The sequence below is a fragment of the Phalacrocorax carbo genome, chromosome 12 (genome assembly GCF_963921805.1).
Source record: "Phalacrocorax carbo chromosome 12, bPhaCar2.1, whole genome shotgun sequence".
In the NCBI taxonomy this organism is placed as follows: domain Eukaryota; kingdom Metazoa; phylum Chordata; class Aves; order Suliformes; family Phalacrocoracidae; genus Phalacrocorax; species Phalacrocorax carbo.
Genome location: NC_087524.1, coordinates 13,908,784 through 13,930,423, shown reverse-complemented (window position 1 = coordinate 13,930,423; position 21,640 = coordinate 13,908,784). Strand labels below are relative to the sequence as shown.

Here is a 21,640-nt window from a genome sequence, read left to right as displayed (position 1 = left end):
CTTTTGCATTTGACTCTTGAGCGGGAGTCTTGTTGTGGAAGCACTGGATGATTTAAAACTATAAAATAAAATCTGTGAAATCTTCTTAGGATGGTGAAGCCACTCGACTCAACAGAGAAATAGAAAAATTGAAAGAGGAAATAAATTCTCATGTTATAAAAGTAAAATGGGCTCAGAACAAATTGAAAACAGAAATGGATTCACACAAGGTTAGTGAAATGGTACTGATATCATGACATGAAAATACAGTCAGAGGAATGTAGTTGCTATACTGCTTACTTTTTATATAGTACTAAAATCTCTTTCTAAAGTGTTTTTGTTTTTTTTTAAATTTGAATACCTGCAGCAAAAGTCAGAGTAGCTCTCTTAAAGACAGCGATATAGAAATGGAAATGTTGGGAGGATGTATGAGGGGGATTCTGTTTAATCTGGTGATCAACTTCTAATTTGGGGTTTTTTTGGTTTTTTTTTTAACTGTTGTCTTAGTTTGGTTTATGTGATAGAGTTAAATCTATCATCTGAAAATGCACATGGCACATAACCAAGAGGTCCTTTTGTTGTGCTTTCAGTATTGGAACAAACAAAATTGCATAAAGTAGTAGATGAATGGAAGCAAGATGAAAAATAATGCTGTACGGGGTGGGGTTTGTTTTTGTTCATTCTTTCCAGGAAACTTTTATTATGAGGAACGCTTCTCTCCGATTAAGTTAGATAAATAGGTTTAACCCATTGTTTATTCCTGTTTTTGTAGGAAACCAAAGAACGCCTCAAAGATGCAACGACAAAATTAACTGAAGCAAAAGAAGAAGCAGACCAGATAAGGAGAAACTGCCAAGAAATGATAAAAACCTATCAAGTAGGCACATTTTCTCAGGAGGTGGAATTAGTATTTAACATCTGAGTCTTTTTCATCCTTTTCTCTCTTAAGCTGTAGCAGGAAAGAATTATCCTGTGCTAGCTACAAAGCAGAGATGACTAGTTGCTGATTTCTTTACTTGGAAAGTTGTTAAATAAAAGGGAAAATGTTTGTCTTGATTGGCATGCAGTCTGGGGTCTGTCTTGGCATGTTCAGAATTATTAGATATGTACCTACAGAAAAGAGATGCAGTGATGTGAGAAGCTGTCTGTATGCTCATAAAACCAGAAAGGGGAGTATAAAACTCAAACTGTACTTAAATATCTTCAATCCTTTTAGGAGTCAGAAGAAATTAAATCAAATGAATTGGATGCAAAGCTCCGAGTAACTAAAGGAGAACTAGAGAAACAAATTCAGGAGAAGTCTGATCACCTGGAGGTAAATATGCGGTGTGTGGAGGCAACATATTGGCAATTTAGTAGTTAAGAATGCCTTGAGTTTTTAATTTTGGCAATCTTATTTTAAGCTGCTTACGGTTTTTGCCAAACATTTTTCTTTTTGGCCTGATACTGCAGCCCAGGTGTCTGCATCCAGCGTGATTTTGGAGGATGTTTTTAGCTATTACCTTGGATGTAATTTTTAAAATCAAAGTTATGGGAAAAGGATGATGTAATGACAAGGAAGTAATTGCTCTTTCATTTATAAACATGAATGTTGCTGTAATTTAGAGCAACCAGTATTTTGTCAAGGTATATGGCAGTGAGAGACAGGCAACAGACTCTGTTCTGTGTAGAGATTTGCTAGCCCAAAAGCTAAGTTCTCTAATGATTTAATACCTTCTTCCAGCTCATATGTGGATATGCCATCTTCGGTTTGCCTAGAACTTTCCGCAGGGGCTGTTGTGGCTTAGATTTGTCCACCCAAAACCAGAGTGGGTAATCTCGCTTTTGTTCTCAGTTCTTCTGAGAATAAAGACGCTGTTAGGCTTTGCTTTGCTTTGTGAATAGAACAAACCTTTACGGCACCAGTTGTGCCGTAAGCCCACTAAGCTGTTGTGGTGGCCTGCATTGGCCTAGATTTTTTTGACATCCCAGGAGATGTCACCGTCCATTTAGATTTCTCAAGGAGCTTCTCACTCTTTAAAAAGGTGCATCATGCAAAAATAAAAGAACTGGAAGACCTGAAGAGAACATTTAAAGAAGGCATGGATGAGCTTCGAACGCTGAGAACAAAGGTAAGTGTGCTGTGTTCCATTGCAGTGGGGCTGAAGGCATAGTGTGTTTTGGAACAAGGCTATGTTAAATCTGTTAATTGTATTTTTACTTCTTTTGGAATAAACAGTGTGATTAGAGATTGGCTGGCATGAGCCTAGATGGGGTATATAATGTGACTCTGGGTAGCCTTTCTTAGGGAGTGTCAAGTGATTCATAGTACAACAATGGGTTTTTTTCCTGGTATGCACCTCATTTGACTGAAAAGTTGTGAGAAACATTTTAGTAAATATCTTGTAAATTTAGTAACTTTGGAAAATAAAAAATACTTGTAACCTTTGCTACCTGTGAGGCTAGTTTTGTAGAGGTCATACATGTGACCTCTGGTAAGGAGTATATGCTATCCATAACTTCTGAACAGGCTATAGGTGAGCATGCCAGTCTCTATCCAGAGCAGGGTTTTAGCTCAGTAGGACCTTAGAAGAAGGGAGGGAGACATACCTGTGAAGATACAGGTTGGCCTGGTAGCTGGGGAAAGATGATGTCTTATCCTGGTCCATTAGATTGATTTAAGTTTAAGTCTTTGGACAAAAATAATGATTATCACACTTGTTGAATTTCTTGTCTGTTTATTTTTCTGACTGTATTTGATCTGAAATATTTGGGATATTGTTCCAAGCCACTTGGAATTGTCAAAAAATAACAAAGGAACTTTGAACCACAATCTAGATATTTGATAAGAATAATTCAGCTTGGAAGTTTGGGTGAATAGTTTCTGAATTTTTTTTCTTTTTCTGTTTAGGTGAAGTGCCTAGAGGATGAGCGCTTAAGAACAGAAGATGAGTTATCCAAGTATAAAGAAATCATTAACAGACAGAAAACTGAAATTCAGAATTTGCTGGACAGAGTCAAGACTGTAGATCATCTGCAGGATCAACATCAGAGGTACAGCTATGCACTTTGAGGAATGATTTAAAAAAATATCTGGGATTGGAAAGTGCGGTTTGTTTTTTTTAATTGAAATTTTTGATGTTTTAAAATGTATTGTAATTTGAAGAGTCCATGTCCTAATTTAAGTGTTTTTCTAACCTAAATTAATATTGGTAGTACTGGAGACAACCTTGGTAGCCTCTTACAAGAGTATTGAGACTGATAAGTCTGATTCTTAAATCTCTCAGTATGAGAATAAGGAGTGCTTGCTTTCTGGCATATTTGGTAGGAAGTTTTGTCTTCTAGGTGTCTGCCCAGTGCTCATTTTATTGAAAGATTGCTTCAAAATTTTGATGGATGTATGAAAGTATTTAACAAAAACAATTCTATATATTTGACAGATGCCATGTTCACATAGTAGGGAGCACTTGTATTTCTTGTGGACTGGAATCTGTTCTGATATGTCAAAGTTTGCTCATTTAAGAATGTGAGGGAGATAATCTCAGAAGAGTAGGGTTCGTGGACAGTTCAGGACTGTCTGAACGTAGTCATGTTTCTGTATGGTACATATGGACTAGTATATACAAATGCTGTCCACTTTACTGATTCTAATGGTGTTGCATAACTGGAGATAGACAAATGTTAGATAAACAGAACCACCCATGTGTCCCTCCTGTACCTTTAAACAGTTCTTATTTAACATTGAAGTATATTTCAGTGATTATATGCCTTCCTCAGGGTTTAGAGAATGAAGCATTTTCCATCTGCTGGTCAGCTGTATTGGCATCGTGTCATCAGTCTTTCAAGAGAAACTGCAATCTGTTAGAAACAACCAAAGCTTACACTTTGATAAATAACAGTTATTTTTCACTTGGGATCTTGTCAAATGAATTAAAGTGACTGTGATCACAGTGTGAAACTACAAATGTGTTTTTCCGGTTATCTTTTCCTCTCGGAAATTGAGGCATGTCTGTCTCTCATTCCTATTCAATTTGGATCAAATTTTTTTGTGTGTCCTTCCCATACAACACTTACTATCCATACATCAAGTTTCATATTGTCTTTTACATCTTTATCAAACATTCTAAGGAGTACTGGAAACATGTTAAAGTTGTGGAATCTCAACCAGAGAATTAAAACTTGGACCAGTAAGTTCCCATTCTCACCTATGAAAGAGAAGTCCTGGAGTCTTGACCTCTGTTTCTCCTATTGTATACGATAAACAAACTTACCGCCTTTCATTTTATTGGAAGCAAATGGAAGGAATTTCATCTTAATACACACAAAATCTTACCTGTTTTCTGGATGAGAAAAGAATAGAGGAGGCAGGTTTCTTCAGCCTAGGGAAGAGAAGGCAGAAGGGAGGTGTCCTTAAAGAAGCAGCATGTTGATATGGGGTTGTTGGCTTAAAGTGAATTGAGCCTCCTGGTAATTACACTGTCTGACAGGGAATTAAATGAGACGTGTGCCCTTGCATTGTGTAACTTTAATTTTATTTTAAATTGGAATATACACACTCCCTGTGAGAAAGAGAGGTGAGGGTTTTTCTGTTGAAAGTAAGGTTTTAGAAAGGTGTAGAAAATCCTATGACTGAAGAACTAATGAAATAATATTGCGAGAGCAAATGAGAGGAGGACGTTTTTAGTCTGTTAATTTTTTTTTTTAACAGCTACTTAATTTTGGAATTAATTTCAATAATTTTCTCTAAAATGTTGACCATAACTGAAGATACAGCCTTTCTTACTCAAATACTTTGCAAGTGATAGATCAAAGGTCTCCTAGTGGGAATGCTTCAGTAAAAACAAGAACTTGTTTCGTAGAGGATTGGGGGAGGGATAGTGGAGTAAGATAGGTCCTTTGAATTGGAGCTGTACCACTTGGATAAGGATGCTTCAGAAGTCACTGTACTACTGTCCTGGAGAAGCTCAAAACTGGAGTATTTCCCCATTGCAAAGACAAGTCCTCTTACAGAATGCCCACCTTTGGATTTGCAGGCTTTCCTCTTATCTACAGGATCTGTTTTTGAGGGTTTTGTTTATACCCTGTACTGAAGCTCATGAGAAATTGTCTTCCTCGAGGAGCTAATGACTGCGTGTCCTTCTGTGGGATACAGATATCTGTTACTTCAGCACTGCAACATGTAATGAAATGGAATCTGTAAACTCCCTTGGCATTTAAAACCATCCAGTGACTGACAGATGCCCCAAGGTCATTAATTTGTTCCTCGGCCTTATTTGGTCTTGACCTGAATGCTTTTATTTCAATAAGTTTTCATATATTTAAGCTCAGCTTATCCCTAATAAGATACAATTATTTTGACAGAGATGAGCAAGAAATCAATGCTTTAAAGGAAGAAGTAGATGGTGTCAATTCTCTGATTGCTGATCTCCAGAAGGACATTGAAGGTAGTCGGAAAAGAGAATCTGAGCTATTGATATTCACTGAAAAATTAACCAGTAAGAATGCGCAGCTTCAGTCTGAAAACAATTCCTTACAGAGCCAGTTGGATAAGCTTTCTTACAGTGAAAGAGAGCTGCAGAATCAGCTGGAATGTGTTCAACAGACTAAAGACGATCTGGTGAGTACAGTATGCAGCTTTTTTTTTTTTTGCACCAGTAAGGTGTCTGATACCGGTAAAGATGTAGCACATGAATTCCATCTTGTGTCTTTACTTACCTGACTGCAGTTTCTCACTGAGTTTGCCAGTTTGGTAGAATGATAGCAGTGGGATATGAACACCTCATGTTTCTAAGGGGAAGGAAATCCTGAGTCACGCTGCGCTGGAATGAAGGGGTGTTACTGTGTGTCTTTCTGGCTTTCTGGAATGAAAGAGTTCTCTCTCTGCGGCTGTCACTGAAACAATTAAAAGGTGGTAATCTGTGAAATCTATTACTGTAAACTGTTTCTTAGGTCCTGTTTGTACAATGAGATAAATGTAATCTTTAATAAACTTAGTGTGTCAGAGAAGGTATGCGACTGCACTGTACAGCTCTGCATGGCTCTTCACTACCTCGTGTAGATGCTTTGGAGCTAGTTCAGGGTTCTGTGCAGCTCAGTGCAGTGCTGCAGTAATTCTTTTGCAGTGGTAGTGTAGCCTAAATAATGTAAAATGTGAATGATTCACAGGTGAAAATAAAGTGCTGAGTTAGGCACTAACAGTGGTGATAGGCTGGAATTTTTTTGTATAAGACTGAAAATACAACTACAATTTCAGGCCACCAAGTTGCAGATGGAGGAGGATCAGCGAAAGCTAGAGGTTGAGACACTACAGGCTCAGCTCGCTTCAGAGCAGAAAGAACTAACAGCACTGAAGACCCATGTGGATGAACTGAAAGATGAACTGGCTACCCAGAAGCGCAAGCATGCAGCAAACCTGAAAGATCTCACGAAACAACTTCAGCTAGGTTGAAATAATTTTCAGATATAATGAGTCAGCCACGTCTATAAGCACCTTTACAGTGTCTGGTAGAGGCTAGGGTCCCGTCTGCGTTTGTGCACTGTTTGAGTGTAGCCCTTCGAGCACCTGCTGTCCCTAAAGACAATGAGAGTGAGTGAGCAAGTTAGGTCTTGGGGAAACTGCAGTTACAGGAAACAGGCCTTAGTGTCAATTTTTAGTCTTAAATATAAATTTTGTAATAGGCTTAGATATAAAAGGAAAGATCTATTTCAAAAGAGTTTGGTCTTTGCTATCATGTATGTGACTACTGAAATGTCATGTGTATGTGTGGGTCTTGGTCCGTATGGGAGTATATTCGAAAGTTGCTAGATGTTTTCTAGTTGCTGACTATATCAGGAATTGCTGGTGACAGTTATTTTTTAGTGTATTAAACAGAGCACTTCTGTTTTTAAAGACTGATACGGAGAGACTGATGACTAATTTTGTCAACAAATAGAAATCATTAAATACCCACTAATGCATATGCTCTGAACTCAAATAGATTGAAATATAATCAAATCTGTTTGAAATTTATTTGAAAGAAGAGATCCTGTTGGCTTTGAGCAGACAAGTTCTATGTCTGTCTTTGTGTATATGTGAACAGCTGTGCCCTTTCCCTCTTGTTCCCTACTGAACGAGCGGTGCTTCTGGCACAAACACTACACTCAGCTCCCAGTAGTGATACAGTTATGAGGTCCCGGAACAGAGTTGCCATTCTGTAGTTATTTACATGGCAGTCCTAATCAAAAGTAAAATCAAATTTAAGTCTTACTGTTCCCAGTTAAGCTGGTCTTTGACATTACCCCCTTCAACTGGCAACTGCTGCAGGGTGTAGGGGTCTTGGTGGATGTTGCATCCAGGTGCTTCATGGCTGGGGGCAGGGAGAGGAGGGGGACTGTTTGGTTTTGTTGTTTTTTTTTTTTCACTAAGGTTTTTAGTTGCTACCATTATCTTTCAGTTGTCAAGCCATGTTAAATTAGTGCAGGTCAGAGAGGATTAGAGTTTTTGTATTTTGCGTAACACTATGATTTTTGGGTTTTAATCTCCTGTTGGTAACCATAATTTATTATACTTTTAGCACGGAGGAAATTGGATCAGATGGAAAATGGTAATTATGACAAAGAAGTCAGCAGCATGGGGAGCCGTTCCAGTTCATCAGGTAATATAGCACATAACAGGGCGGCCAAAACAATCCTTCGATCTTAATAAGGTTGCCATGGGGTGCTGCCATGAGCCTCGCTCCTTCTGTGGTTTGTGCATATGTAGTGTGTGGGCAGCCTCCCATTAAAGCTGACAGAATAGCCTTTAAGCACCAAAACGCACTTGGCTGAAAGCAGTTGTAGGTGCTTATTCTTATTAGGAGATTAAAGTTTAATGTTTATAATCTTTATGTACTTTGGTTCTTTTAAAATGCCCGCCTTTTTTATTTTGTTGCATCTGTGTTTGGAGGAAGCTCAGAGGACTCCAGTTGAGAGAGGACCCTCTTAAATGCTGCCAGAGGCAAAACAAAAATGAGCAGTGGCTTCCAACATTGTTTAATTGCACTATTGACGGTTGCAACTGTGTAAATGATAAATCAATTAGTGTGTTTAGGGGCATTAGTGTACTTGTATAAAATTGATTCCTTTCTATCCAGTTAGAAGTAAAGCGGTTATCTTTAGCACTGAAAACAACATCTGTTTTCTTCAATATCTTTGGGTTTTAAATTTGGTTGGTTCTGTCAGTGTCCTGTAATATCGCTGTACAAGACAGAAAAATACTTAGAAGAAAAGAAAGAAAAGAAAATGTTTAAAGCTCTAAGTGATCAGTGCTGCAGAGTGTTTATACATAGGGCTTTGGTCAGTCTGTACAGTTTTCATAGTGCTGTAATTTTAGCGGACTCCAAAACAGGTATTTCTAAAATCAGCTCAGTCTTGTACAAAGTAATATTAATGAATATGAAGGTACTTATGCAGGAATAAGCATTCCTGAAGCAAGTATGCTCAAGGGACTGTGTCCATGCTAGGGGGCTACATTGCTGTTTCAGCATGTATCATTTAAATGGTATAATGATTGTTTGTATAAAAACCCACTAACATATAAGGAAAACAGACATTCTGAAGAAAATATCCTAAGCTCCTTAAACATAAGGAATGCACGCACTGCACTAGTAGAGACGCTTTACCTGGTATAAAAGCAAAAAGAGCTTTTATGAATACGGATATATTGGCAGGGTCCCTTAATGCGCGCAGCAGCAATGAGGATCGGTCACCTGAGAATACGGGATCTTCAGTAGCTGTGGATAGCTTCCCAGAGGTGGACAAGTCTGTCTTGGTTGAAAGAATACTAAGGCTACAGAAGGCACATGCTCGAAAAAATGAAAAGATGGAGTTCATGGAGGATCACATTAAACAACTGGTGGAGGAAATCAGGAAAAAAACAAAGTATGTTCTGAGTTCTGTTCATGCAGTTTTTTGGTGTTGAGCTGGTGTGCAAGACAGGTGTTCTGGATTTCATGTAAGACAAGTAATTGTCTAAATGAAAATATTTAAGCAATAAAAATACTACAATGAGAGTAGATCTCAAAGGTGAGGTCAGTCCAAGGTTGTTTTCTCCTTATCTTTCCCCAGCAGTTACAGTAATTGCGAGTTGTTTATTACTAAAATTTTTCAGGAGGAATAGAGTGGTACAAGTGGCTTTTTGGTAGCAAAACGGTCAGCAGGTGCCTGATTTGAGGTGGACTGCTGCCACTGGTTAACAGAAGTGTCCATTCTCTTCATGTGCTTAAAAGGGTGCTGGTTGCAAGTGTTTATTTTGGAAGGAGGATCTCATAATTCCAGAGGGTAGTCTGGCATGCAGATCAAACAAACAGTGTCTCCGAGCTGAAGGTGGTCAGTATTTAATGTGTGAGGCAAGATTCCACTTACATGTGAATCTCACCTTACAGGGTGATGTCTGGAACTTCAGTTAGGAGGGGAAGAAATTGTGGCATATACCTTCGTCTGGAAAGTACAGTTATCTGTTAAGTACAGCCCCTGCTTAATGAGCCGATACGTTTATGCCCATCTGGTACCATTTCATAGAACGTGGTCACAGCTTGTGAAGGCGCTTGAGCTGAGACTTCGTAATTTTTGGCTCATCTGTAGAAAGCTTAATATTCCCTGTCTGGAGTCTTTCAGCAATGAAAAGTAGAGAGGCATTTTTTAAGTACTGGTTTTTTGCTCCAGTAGCAATATTACTTTCTCAAAATACTTCTAAATACGTAAACCATGTACATTGTAGTGATTCAGCTTACCAGCATCTCCTATAGTACTTGGGGTAACCCAGGTTTTCCTCTGACCTGGAAATTGCAGGAGTTGATTTTTACTACCTTTTCAGTGATACAGAACTGCTTGAAAATAAAATGACTCTTGTGTCAGGAATCTGCAGTACTTCAATGTCTGACTTTTCACTGCCTTGTAGTGGTATAATGTTTCTTTAATTTTTTTTCCCCACCCCCAGAATTATTCAGAGTTACATATTGCGGGAAGAGGCTGGAACACTATCATCAGAGGCTTCTGACTTCAACAAAGTACACTTGAGTAGACGGGGCGGGATTATGGCATCTCTCTATACATCTCATCCCGCAGATAGTGGTCTCACGTTGGAACTCTCCTTAGAGATAAACAGGAAGCTGCAGGCTGTGTTAGAAGATACATTACTGAAAAATATTACCTTGAAAGTGAGTAGCTATGCCAGTTCTTCAGCACATTCTTCTGGTTCTGAGGTACCGCCTTCAGAGAGGTGCATGCTGTTAAAAGGAGGAGGCTCTTCAGAAGTCAGCTCATTGCGAATTGGTGACTGATAGCATTGGGTTAACCAAAGAGTTCGGTAACATGATCCATGCTGCACCTCAGTTTAGAGACCCTCGTTGCATGCTGCACTAGTGGGCTGCTTCCTGAAATAAATTTTGGGCTGCCTGTGCATTCAGCGGGGAAGGGGCTCACCATGCTCTCCCCAGTCACGTGGAGCCTGGCCCTGTGCCAGCGCCAGTAGCTGGGTACCCTGTTGAGCTGTTGGGGCAGCATCTCTGCTGCGAGGGAAAGGTGGCAGGCTGGAAAATGTGCAGGCTGCCAGCTGGACTGCAGTGTGCTGCAGAAGTTGGACATCTCTTCCTGTGACTCTCATTCCCCTTGAATGCTACACTTCCTAGACAGCCTGTAGAATATTAGTAACTGCAAAAAAAGACTTGCGGAGAGCTTTGCATCCTATATTGAAATAAGCTTTTTTTTCTCAAACTCTGTCTAATCATATGTGCTTGTTCTGGATACTTGAAAGTATCAACCTGCTGACAATTTTCACTTATTAGTGTGTTCTGTCCTGATTGACTCATTTTTCCTGTATAACTTACCCTATGCTTTTTTTATCCCCCAAAGGAAAACCTTCAAACTCTAGGAACAGAAATAGAACGGCTCATTAAACACAAGCATGAACTGGAACAGAGAATAAAGCAGACTTAATTAAAACTTTTATGGAATAACCAACATGAAGATGCAAAAAAGGCAGGTGCTACAGACCACTGTTTTTTACATTTTTTTCCTGAAATGCAATTACCTGCCAGCACAAGCATCTGGTATTTTGCATATACATCCTTTAACCATACAGGCTTACTCATGCAAGAGATCTACAGGGTTTGGCATCAGCGTGGTTCTGTCTACCCAATACCAGCCTGAGGTGTCACTGAACTTCACTATACGCTAAATTTATTTAAACTTTTATTTGAAATGACATACAGATGCTTTGCAGTGCATACGATGTTTTGAGTGAGTTGCAATGAGATTTTAATTTCTGCACTCTATAATTAGTCTCTTAATGATGGAGCTTGAAAAAATAAAACCAATTATGTCTTAGTTGCTGTTGAACATATCCAGTGTTACTGAGCTTTAAGAGCTTTCAGACATTATTTCATTTCTTGCATATTATTTCTGACACTTAGGTTGATTAAGCATTTTTGACATACGCATGGAAAAATGCTTTGTCACAAAATTCTGGTTTTTGAGTGGTGGCCATGATATTGCGTATTTTCTGCTTTAGATTAGCAATCAACTGGTCAGTTTCTTTATTGAAAAGAATTGAAACAATAGTAAAAGGAAGGGATTAAGAAGCTTTCTGGTGCAGCTGATGAGTGTGTGTAATTGAAACAAATGTAAATTCAACAAGTCTTGTAAACCCTTGATCTTCAGACATACGGTTTGAAAGTCTGATATCAGATAACTCGTTAATAAAGTTCTCTGGCCTTCTGCATAACTAACAGCATTTTAAAAGTAGGTGTTTTAGCTGCCTATTGTTATGTATGTATAGGTAGACATCATGATTGCATCTGTTTTCAGATGATCAGAAAATGTGTTTTCAAAAACAAGTGGAAACTAAGTTTTCTCATTAACTGTGGCTTAGGCCAGCCAGTGAAAGTAATGGTAAGAAATGGGAAATATATCTAAATGGCATTTTAATCTATTGGTTGGATTGTGAAAGTGGCACAGAAATCTGTATGAGTCCTTAATTTTACTGTTGTGAAGAAATAGTTGGTCAAAATGGCATGAACCAAGAAGTGTTACTTAGTCCTTCAGTGGCTGAGAGGGTGATGGAAGAAGAGTATCAAGGTGACAAGATTCTGGTTAGTCACAACGTCATGTTCACATCTTAATTCCAGGATAAGTAATTTACAGGATCTGAAATAACTCTATTCCAGCAGTAAATGCATAGATTTCTGTATTTATTGCCTTTTTGACCAAAACGAATTGACCAGATCACAGTGTAAATAATACTTGTTTTTATTAAATACTTGAACTTCCTATTATCATGAAAAAAGATTCAGTGTACATTTACAATAGCAATGCTTTAGCTATTTTAATCAGAAAGGATACTTGGTGGGGTGGGGAATCTAATCTTACCACTGGCACTATTTGCATCATACGCAAAACAAGAAGCCTGAGTCTGGCAACACAGGGATGATTTATCAAAGCATCTAGGTGACTGAGGGGTGTGTGCTCCCTTTTCAGGTGCCACTATGTCACTTGAGGTTTGTAGTGAGCCGAATTGAGCAAAAGGGCCTGATTTGGTTTGAGTAGTTTGATTCAAGACAGTGAGACTTCCTTTTTACCTTAAAGACAGGCATCTCTGGAAGTTTGTGGGATCAAGACCTGATTTGTGGTTCAAAGAGCTTCAGGAGTCTTGAATGGCAGGTCCCTTCAGTGTCAGAGGCTTAAGTATTGCTTTACAAAGGGAGGGCAGAAACAAATTATTTAAAACCTGACCGTGCATTGTAGAAACTGTGAGCCTTTAATCTGGGTGGGTTTTTATACATATATTTTTCTAATTCCTGAAAGCAGTGGTTATCTAAAGTGTTAGGGAGTTTGGACCAGTCCAGTCATGGGACTACCTCTGCTTTACTGTTAAGTGATGTGAAGAGGAAAATACCTGGCTCTGCTGAAACAGGTTTGTCACCAGCTTCCAGGAAGTGAACAGGCGGTTGTTTGTGACTGAACTAGACCTTCTGCTGAAAGAAAGTATTTGGAACAATTTGCATGTCAAAACATAGCTTAGCTCTCGTAAATTTGTGTTTTCATGCTTTAATGTAACAGATCTCTGGATATTTTCAGGCATTCAGCTGAATGATTCCAGTATTTTAGATACCATGTTAATAATGTAATCATTTAATGTATGTTCTCCGGGTGTACAATGTGAATGAAGGAGAGATGTGGTGCAGATGGAATAAGTGCAATGACATTGTGGAAATTCTTATTTCTTTTTGGCGTGGTTGTTTCTCCTTTTAAGTTATTTGAGAAACCTAGATAGCTGTCCTCCAGCCCTCCTGGAAATCTTGCTTCCTCTCTGTAGCATTAGTAACTTTTCAGTTGGTTGTTTTTTTTTTTCTTGGTTATGGAGACACACAAAGTAGCTAAAATATCACATCATTTATTGTGCATCGTATCTTCACAGACCAAAATTGCTTTCTACAGGCATTATTTTAAACATACTTGGTAGAGATGGAAATTTCATTCTAGCTCCCACATTGGCAAATGACCCCCTTTCCAGTAAGCCCAGAATGTGATGAATAAATGACAGCAACTTTTCTGAATGATGTTGCTCATTCCTGACAGGCAGAGGGGTATGAGCCATAAAAACGTTGCTGGTGAGCCACCTGCCTGTTGTTCCCATGGGGCAGATTGTCAGGAGCGTAGTGCTGTTGGTGCAGGTAACAAGAACACTTCTGTGAAAAGGTGTGTTTTGGGGGGGGGGGGGCTCACGCAGGTGAGCACCAGCTGGTGCAGAGCGGGTGCAAGGCTTGTGTAGCAATCGCTTTTCACTTACTCTTGTTTTCTAAACCTTTTATGTTATGAACCTGAGATTGAAAACTGTCCTCAGATAAACTGAGTTTTAGAGAGAAACTGATAAACTGATTTTGAAGGCAGCCTGGAGCAGTTAGCTACATACCTATCACTGAAATTCAGTGTCTGTTAGACATGTAATGCCACAGGCTGCTTTTGAAAATTCCAAGCTTGTAGCTAGTTGTGTCCTACAGGCTTAAACAGCTGTTTCTTAAATACTCAGGGTGCTCTTTTAGTTCAAACGTTGCACATCCAGATGTTGTTAGAGGCCCTACAGGAAAGCTGCCTAAGCTATTTTAACCTCTGTAAAACCCAGCAACGTTGTCTAAAGCCAGATCCCCTGAACTGAAGAATACCATTTCATCCTATAGAAATCACTGACTTTCTGCCACATAGACTTGTGCCGTATTTTTAATTTTAGTCTCCAGGAAACAGTGGAGATCGATTTGTTGCTCAGATACGTTCTCACCGTCTTCACTTGTTGCTCGCAACACCTGTAGTATCTCCAGCTACAAAAACTGCTCTCTTGAAATATTTTTGCATTACAATATTTTGGTTCCTTTAAAAAAAAAAAAATTCAGATCTCTGCTTTCCACTGAATCAAGTGTAAAGCTGAGTGCCCGCCTGCTGCAGAGACACGAATTTAGGAAGGGGTTCAGGGAGCAAGGCCTGTTCAAATGGGCCTTCGCCCTTCCTGCTCAGTTGAAACAACTGTGATGGTAAATATCAGCAGTAGGTGGCACTAGAAATCAGATTTACCGTGTCTCCACAACGACCTGAAGCCAGTTGGAGGGTGGGTGGCTGCGTTGCAGAGGGAGCTGGGTCGTATTTAGACCTTTTTTCCAAGGTGGATAGGGGTTTCCTTCCCATTTTCGTGTTCTAACAAACCATGTTGAATCTTCCAATATATGTATGTATGTTGTCTGAATATACAGAGTGTCTATTGATTTAATTTTGTAGATAACCTGTTTCTGTATAAAGTTTTTGAAGATATCACTATACATTATGTATATATTGTACTTTGAAATAATAAACATACAAATGTGTGAAAGCCTGGTTTGGGTCTGTGGTTTGTACCATTGCTGAGTTACTGCTGCCTAACTCTGGGTTGCGCTGACAGCTCTTGACGGAGGCCTGTGGTGGCAGCAACAGGGTGCTTCGTGTTGGGCACTCATCTTTAGTGAGTGGGAGCCTCCCCTTCTCGCAGTGCAGAAATGTCCTCGTGATGCTTGTGAGCAACGACTCTGGGATAAAAACAGCTCAATTGCCAGCAAACTGTTCTTGCCAGCATGGATGCTGGGAGGGGACCGTAAAGGACCTCCTTGTTTCCCCTCAAGTGGGTATAACTCTTTGTAACTATATAATGATATGCAAAGGCATTGCTACTACGCGGGCTTGGCAGGGCAGTGCTTGCTGCCAGCCTGTACTTTTCTACTGCACTGTCTAAACAAGAGGTGGCAGTGCGTCCTTGCCGCCTGCCTCTGGTACTGTGAGGCACTTCTAACAGCAAAGCCAGGGAAAACAGGGCTGTACACCTTTCACGCTGTACTTTCAGCTCTTGGGAACGTGTGAGGCTTTTCCAGCCTAAGGACAGGCAATTGGTGCGATACAGTTAGGTACTGCTGTGAGCTGTGGCCAATCCTAGTAAGGGGCCTTGATGCTAGAGTCCTCTCTTCCCTCACACCATGTGAGTTTGACTAACACATAGTCCCAGTAGCAAGGGCTGTTTCCCTTGGCCACGGCTCCGCATTTGGGATGCTGTTTGCTGCTCAGGTTGGTTTATTCCCTTGCAGAGACCTAATGTAGTTTGGTTTTTCACCATGATATTGTTTAAAAAAAAAGAGTGGTGCTGTCAGATTGCTGGCTGTTCGTTGTGGCTATGCTTACATTAAAAATCTGGGAATCATTTGTGTGGGCTGTCCTGCCCTTGTAGGGAGACAGGAGAAGGGAAAAAGAAGACCATGAGGGGCTAAATTACAGAGTTTATTCTAGTATCTCCCAGAGTACCTTAAATGAGAGGAGGAGGTGTCCTGTTTCCTGTTGAAATTTAATGGCAAGCTAACACTAGTTTCCCAGGATCAGTGGGAGGGCTCCCAGTAAGTTTTCTGGTTACTGTTACCTGTGTGACCCTTTGCCAGAATTGTTTTGCAGTTCACCATTTTTCTTCCAGCCTTTTCCACTGATAGCAGGTACAGCTGACAGATAGATGTAACCAAAAATCAAAAATTACTTGTGCTCTGCAAGTACTTAGTGCTGGTGTTTGGAAACAACAGCCTGAAGCTGAACTTCCTCAAATACTAACCTGGGCTTTGGTGGTGTTTGCAAGTAGCCGTTTGGCAAAGAGCTTCTCACCCCCGTTTTACAGACAACTCTGTGCAGAGGAAGGGTTCTCATGGCACGTTAGTGTTAAGTACCCAGTCCTGAAGCAAGGTAGTCTGATACTGGAGCTGTTGGGTAATAAATATAGAACCCAACTACTTGTCTAGATGGCTGCGAAAGAGGAAATCAGCACTGCTATTTTCTCTCTCTCTCCCTGTTCTATTTTAAGGGTTTTTTAATAGAGAGGGATGGTTGGGGGTTTGTTGTTGCAGTTGTTTTTAGGCTATGTTGCATTAAACCACAGTGGGTCTGTGCCAGATTTTGCAAGATTTTTGCATACATAAATGTAACTGTTGCAGTAGAAGAGTGCTGCTGAACAAGTTGTTCTCATCCAATGTGTATAAATATGCTGTTAGATGTGTTTGTTGCGTTCTGCTCTGGTGGATGCCCTATAGTCAGGAAATCCTCCGGACTTCAGGTTTTGCAGGGCTCCTTACCACATGCAGCCACTGATCTAACCGCTCAAGTAAAGCACCTCACTGACTAAAGGGCTGAATCCATTCTGGTCTGAACGTCTATGGGCTTCTTAAGGGGTTTCCGTTTAAAAAATAATCCCGTGTGTGGAATAAGGAGAAGCAGCAGATGAAAGCACGGAGAAGTCTGCGAGCTGTAACCAGAATGCTTGTGTTTTACATGAGGTAGGTGAGCACAGCCTAGCAGCCACAGCCGTTCCCTTTGGGCTGGCTGGTGGGTCCTTAAATGCTGCCCTGGACTCTCCAACCTGCAGTTCTTCTGGAACCAGTGCTGGCTCTAGAGAGGGCTTGAAGCAAGGTGCGAATGCAGGGCAATGTTTTCCAAGCTGTGGTCTGCAGCCTGACAGAAGGGTTTGTGAGGCTTCACTGTGAAAGCAGCTGGTTAAAAATACTCCAAAAATTATTAGATCTGTAATTATTTTAACTCCAGTCAGTGCCTGGCACAGGGGAGAGGAAGAAGGTGAAAATCCCTTACGTCAACACTGTGGGTAAAAGCTGCATATGGCCAAGTTATGGGCTGAAAAAACAAGCCTAGCACCGGTCCTCCTAAACCTGTTTTGTGGGTCTGCAAATTCCCTGGAAACTTTGATAAGTCAAAGAGGTTGAAAAACACTGACCTTGGGCTCAGAGCTGTAACCTGTTAATGCTGTAAGTGGCTTGTACTAATCAGCTGGTCTGGCTTCACCTTAATAATTAGATTATCACAGAAATATTGATTAGATGAACTCTGGAAAATGTATAAGGGCTTCACCCTTCCAGAGAAGGGTATAGAAGGTATCTTCAGCCTTAAGCTGAAGTGAGAAATCAGAACAAGCTGCTGTCAGCTTGTCATGGGCTTAAAGTCAGGAGTGACATAGGCTGCTGGCAACCAGGCTCGCGATGTGCTTTCCCTGGTCCCTTCCCCTTGCCACGTGTCTGATCTGGCCCTCAGTCAACCAGCAGGGACGGCTTGTGTAGGGGACAGGACTCCACTGCGGTGGGGATGGAAACAGGACTGTCCCAGGGGTGAGGTTATTGCCCACTGCTGTCCACCTGCTCCCAAGCTGTGTGGTTATTCAACTGTTCAAGCAGCTCCTGACGCAACGCAGGTCACTGCTCAGCCTTTTGAGGCAAAGCAAGGGGTGTGCGTTTTCCCTGGTAACGCCACGGTGTGACCTGCAGTGTCAGAGGTGGTTGCACAGCTCCCACGTCCTCGGCGCTGCGGAGACAGAGCTCCTTCAGCAAGGCAGGATGGCTGGCAGCAAAACCCCTGCACTGCTCCAGGTAAACTCTCCCCCAGCATCCGCAGCCCCTTGTTTTGCTTGGCTTTAATCACACATTTTTGGGCTCTAGAAAGATCCAGCTGGAGCCAAGCAGGCATTTTCCATCAGCAAGCACTGGCGGAGGAAAGCCTTTGCTTCATAAACCGATCTGGCCAAGTGAGCAGCCATCGGTCTGGGTATCCGCAGTCCCAGACGCTGTGCTTTGAAGCCTTTGTGCTTTTTCTTGGGCCATGCAACCCTGATACTAAATGCATTGAGATGGGCTGCTAGCAGGGAATGACTACCACACTGGCGCTTCAGAAACATTGGCTTACCTCTAATCCAGGGCCTGACAAATCCAGGACCTTGGATCAAGTTACCTTTGCTCCTCAGGCAGGTGAAGCCCTTGAAAAAAAGATGTGACAGATTTGGCAGTAAGCCTGTAGCACGAGGCCCGCAGATTAAATTTTTTTGTTACCTGAATTACGTCAAACCATTTCCTTCTCTCAGACTTCCCTTGCAATCTTCTAAGGCTGCTTGTTGACAGTGAAAGACCAGTCAACTATTTCAAACTGATTTGACCTTGCTTGGGCTGGTGACAGAGCCCAGACCTTGCTGGTAGTGGTCACCTTATAATGCCAAATCCACTGCAGCGAGTCTCTCATTAAAGACAATGTTTGGGTAACCGCAGGCCACGCTAAGGCATGGTGGTGGGTGAGTTCCCTCCCATCATGCTGAAGAAGAGCATGATTTAGCTTTCCTTGGCTTTGGCAGTAGCTGAAACAATAGAAATGTCCCCAAAGGCCAGGGCATGCAAGCCAGAAGTGTTTCTCTAGAGAGCAATAAATGGAGGCACTTACGTTTAATTAATTGTGTATCAGAGCAAACACTGGAAAAAACCCAAACCTACCAGCCCTCCCAACCCAAAGCACTGAGTTTACCACCAACTGCTGGGGGAGGTTTCTGCCAAGAAAGCAGCCTTGGATCAGAGAGCAAGGAAGCAAGGCCCTTCCAAAGGGTGACTCAGAGCAGCCTCACAGGCTCCTGCGCTGGCGCCCTGTCCCCGCAGTGCTGGACCAGGGCACGGAGGAGCAGCTCCCCACTGGGCACTGTCCTCTGTGTGGGTGCCTTGTGACTAGCGAGGAACCCATCTCAGACACGGCCACCGAGGATGTCGGCTGTGGTCCTGATCCTTCATATATATATATTAGGATGAAAAATTCATACATTTTCTAACATGAGATGGTTCCTTTGATTTTTCAGTCTTCTGACCGTCAGGGACCTGATACATGCAATGGCACAGGGACATTGAAGGATCTCCTGTTCCCTTACCAACCTGCTGGGTCATCAGCTAGGGCAAACTTTTGAGCAGGGACAAAGTCAGTCGGAGTAGTCAAAGCAGAACTGGGAAAGGAGCCAGTCTTCCCCAGACAGAGACCAGACCTGGCTTTGTTAGCTGAGGCCGTGGAGATCTGCTCCTCGGGAAGCAGAAAACGCAGCTTGTGCTGTCAGGAAGGTGGAGCAGACTCTGTGACGAGCCTTTCATTTGTGGGACTTTCCTGTCTGCAATTTGCCATTGAATTGAGGCATTGGGCTGCTCCGTGACACGTTGAGGCTAGGCCTGAACAAAGACTTTATTTCTGAAAACAGAAAAGGCTTAAAAGCAATGTACAGGGGAGAGGAAGGGGCTGGGAACTGGCTAGCCGGTGAAAGGCTGAGATGGGGGAAAAAAAATAAATATTTTTTTTCAGAAAGGCCATCCTAGCACAAGAACAAACCTCACTGGCCTTTGGAGCACCACAGCCTCTCCTCTCCTCTGCAGAACAAAGTGTGGGCACTGCAAGCCCAGATCTGGAGAGAAGCTGATGGCATGATCTTAACTTCTTGTGCAACCTCAGGGCATCCAAAACATGCACTTTTGAGCAGATATGTATGAAATAGAAACAGAAAAGTCTGGCTTTCTCTGCCAACGTGTCACAGAATTGGCTTGCACAATTGTATTTACTTTGGAGGCACCTTCTGGGAAGCATCTGCCTGTGCTGGGCTGTGTGTTGGCCTCCAACCCCATCAATTTTTCCTTTCCCCTCTTTCTTCTCCTCCATGCTTCTGGGAGTTTGCTGCCTGCACAGGAGCCAGCGACCCCAGCCCCTGCCAGACCTCACTCAGCTTCATGATTACTCACATTGTGTTTCCACCAAGGAGCAGGAGACGGTGGCAGCACAGGGACCATCCCCTGAGTTCAACCTTGTGCTTCCAGTAGCACTTTCTCGCAGAGCAATCGCTGGGCCAGTATTTTTCCTGTTTCTTTCCAGCTCTTATGACAAGAAGTCATGAGGGCAGCATAGTGCATGTATTTCTAGTTTGCTATTAGGTTCCTGGAGGCCTAGAGTTTGGTGAATTTACTCTGCGTGGTGGGAAGCATGGCACATACCATGCTTGCCCCCGGCTACCCTGGGAGCCAGCAGCAGGCTTGCTGGGGCTGGGTGCTGTGGCTGTGGCAGCTGCGAGCTGGGAGCGCCAGAGCAGAGAGCACAGAAATAGCAATACATGGGCAGCGGGAGAGAAAAGGAAGATGCAAATTCAAGCTCAAAGCCTCTATAGGATTTCTGATGGGTTTAAAGGTGAAAATATTGTTGCTGTGGAGCAATTGCTTTCGTTTTGCTTAACAAAAAGCACTGGCGAGAAATATAATTGGTAATATAAGAAAATAGACAACTCTGTACTGGCAAACTATACCTATCTGATTTGACTGTCAGCTCTTAAAAGAAAGGACAGATTGTGTTATAATAATATCATGGATGAAAAAGATGAGGATTTGAATAAAACTACTAACAGCCCTGCACTAATGTTGTGGGAAGCTGGAGACACTTTGAAAGCAGAACTGCCAGGAGTAAGGAATGGGCTTTGCTAAACAGCCCCTGGAAAAGTACTATCCTAAATCCATTCTGTTGGGAAGGTGAGTATCCAAGGAAGGACAAGTAAAATGTGAGAGTAGAGCTGTGGATACAGTGATGAAACACTCAAAATTACCTAGTTATCCTCCACAGTTCCTTTGAAATTCCTTTGCACAGCTGTGACGAAGATCTGAAAATGGTTACTGCCAAACACTTATGTCTATCCTGCTGGTTAATGCTGCATCATCTTTTCCTGATGCTCCTGTTTTCCTGTCTGTATTCCTTTGTTGTTGTGTGAAGGTTAGAGCAGAGCACTTGGGGACCAGGAGTGCTGGCTTTTGCCTGTGCAGAACCAGCACAAATTGTTCTTGATCCCTGCCTGGATCTTCTAGGCACTGCTATCAAAAAAAACCAACCCCAACTTTAAAGGTTTCATGTAGTATAAGGACAACTTTAATCCAAGATAAGTACTGACGTATGAAAATTAAAGGGGAAGAGAAATTGCATTAGCCATTGTGAACAAGCAAGGAAATAATTGCAAAATAAGTACTTTGTAGTTTGGATTTGCAGAGGCGAGCGCAAGATGCACAAAAGGGGAAATGGAGTGTGCAGCTAGCAAATGTACATGTCTGCAAAGATGCCCTAACTGCAGTGCCAAGAAAATCAAACCCGCAGCCAAGAAAAACACTGTTAAAATGATGCAATGACATAATCTAAATGCTGCTAGTGGAATCTAAATTACACGCAGAACAATCAAGAAGGAAAACACCGACAACATTTGCTTGCGTAACAGGGATGTAGACCTCACAACTACAGGCAAGAGTGGGACACAAAAGCAGACACGAGTAAAACCAGTGTTAGAAAAAGGGACTTG

General features: G+C 41.7%; 1 protein-coding gene across 5 annotated transcripts in view; it reads left to right on the top strand.

Annotated features, from left to right (window-relative positions):
- Window positions 1-14,830, top strand: part of CCDC186 (coiled-coil domain containing 186) — a 39,064-nt gene extending 24,234 nt beyond the window's left edge. For 3 of the 5 annotated variants that reach the window (XM_064464203.1, XM_064464204.1, XM_064464205.1), the window contains 11 exons: window positions 90-209; window positions 752-856; window positions 1,196-1,294; window positions 2,004-2,090; window positions 2,870-3,012; window positions 5,320-5,575; window positions 6,212-6,401; window positions 7,512-7,592; window positions 8,646-8,856; window positions 9,914-10,133; window positions 10,828-14,830. In XM_064464203.1, the coding sequence (XP_064320273.1) occupies window positions 90-209; window positions 752-856; window positions 1,196-1,294; window positions 2,004-2,090; window positions 2,870-3,012; window positions 5,320-5,575; window positions 6,212-6,401; window positions 7,512-7,592; window positions 8,646-8,856; window positions 9,914-10,133; window positions 10,828-10,911 (1,596 nt within the window). In that variant the 3' untranslated portion in view covers window positions 10,912-14,830. Of the gene's footprint in view, window positions 1-89; window positions 210-751; window positions 857-1,195; window positions 1,295-2,003; window positions 2,091-2,869; window positions 3,013-5,319; window positions 5,576-6,211; window positions 6,402-7,511; window positions 7,593-8,645; window positions 8,868-9,913; window positions 10,134-10,827 lie in introns of those variants that run through there. The other 2 variants (XM_064464206.1, XM_064464207.1) reach the window with 2 other exon arrangements.
- Window positions 14,831-21,640: the final 6,810 nt, after the last annotated feature.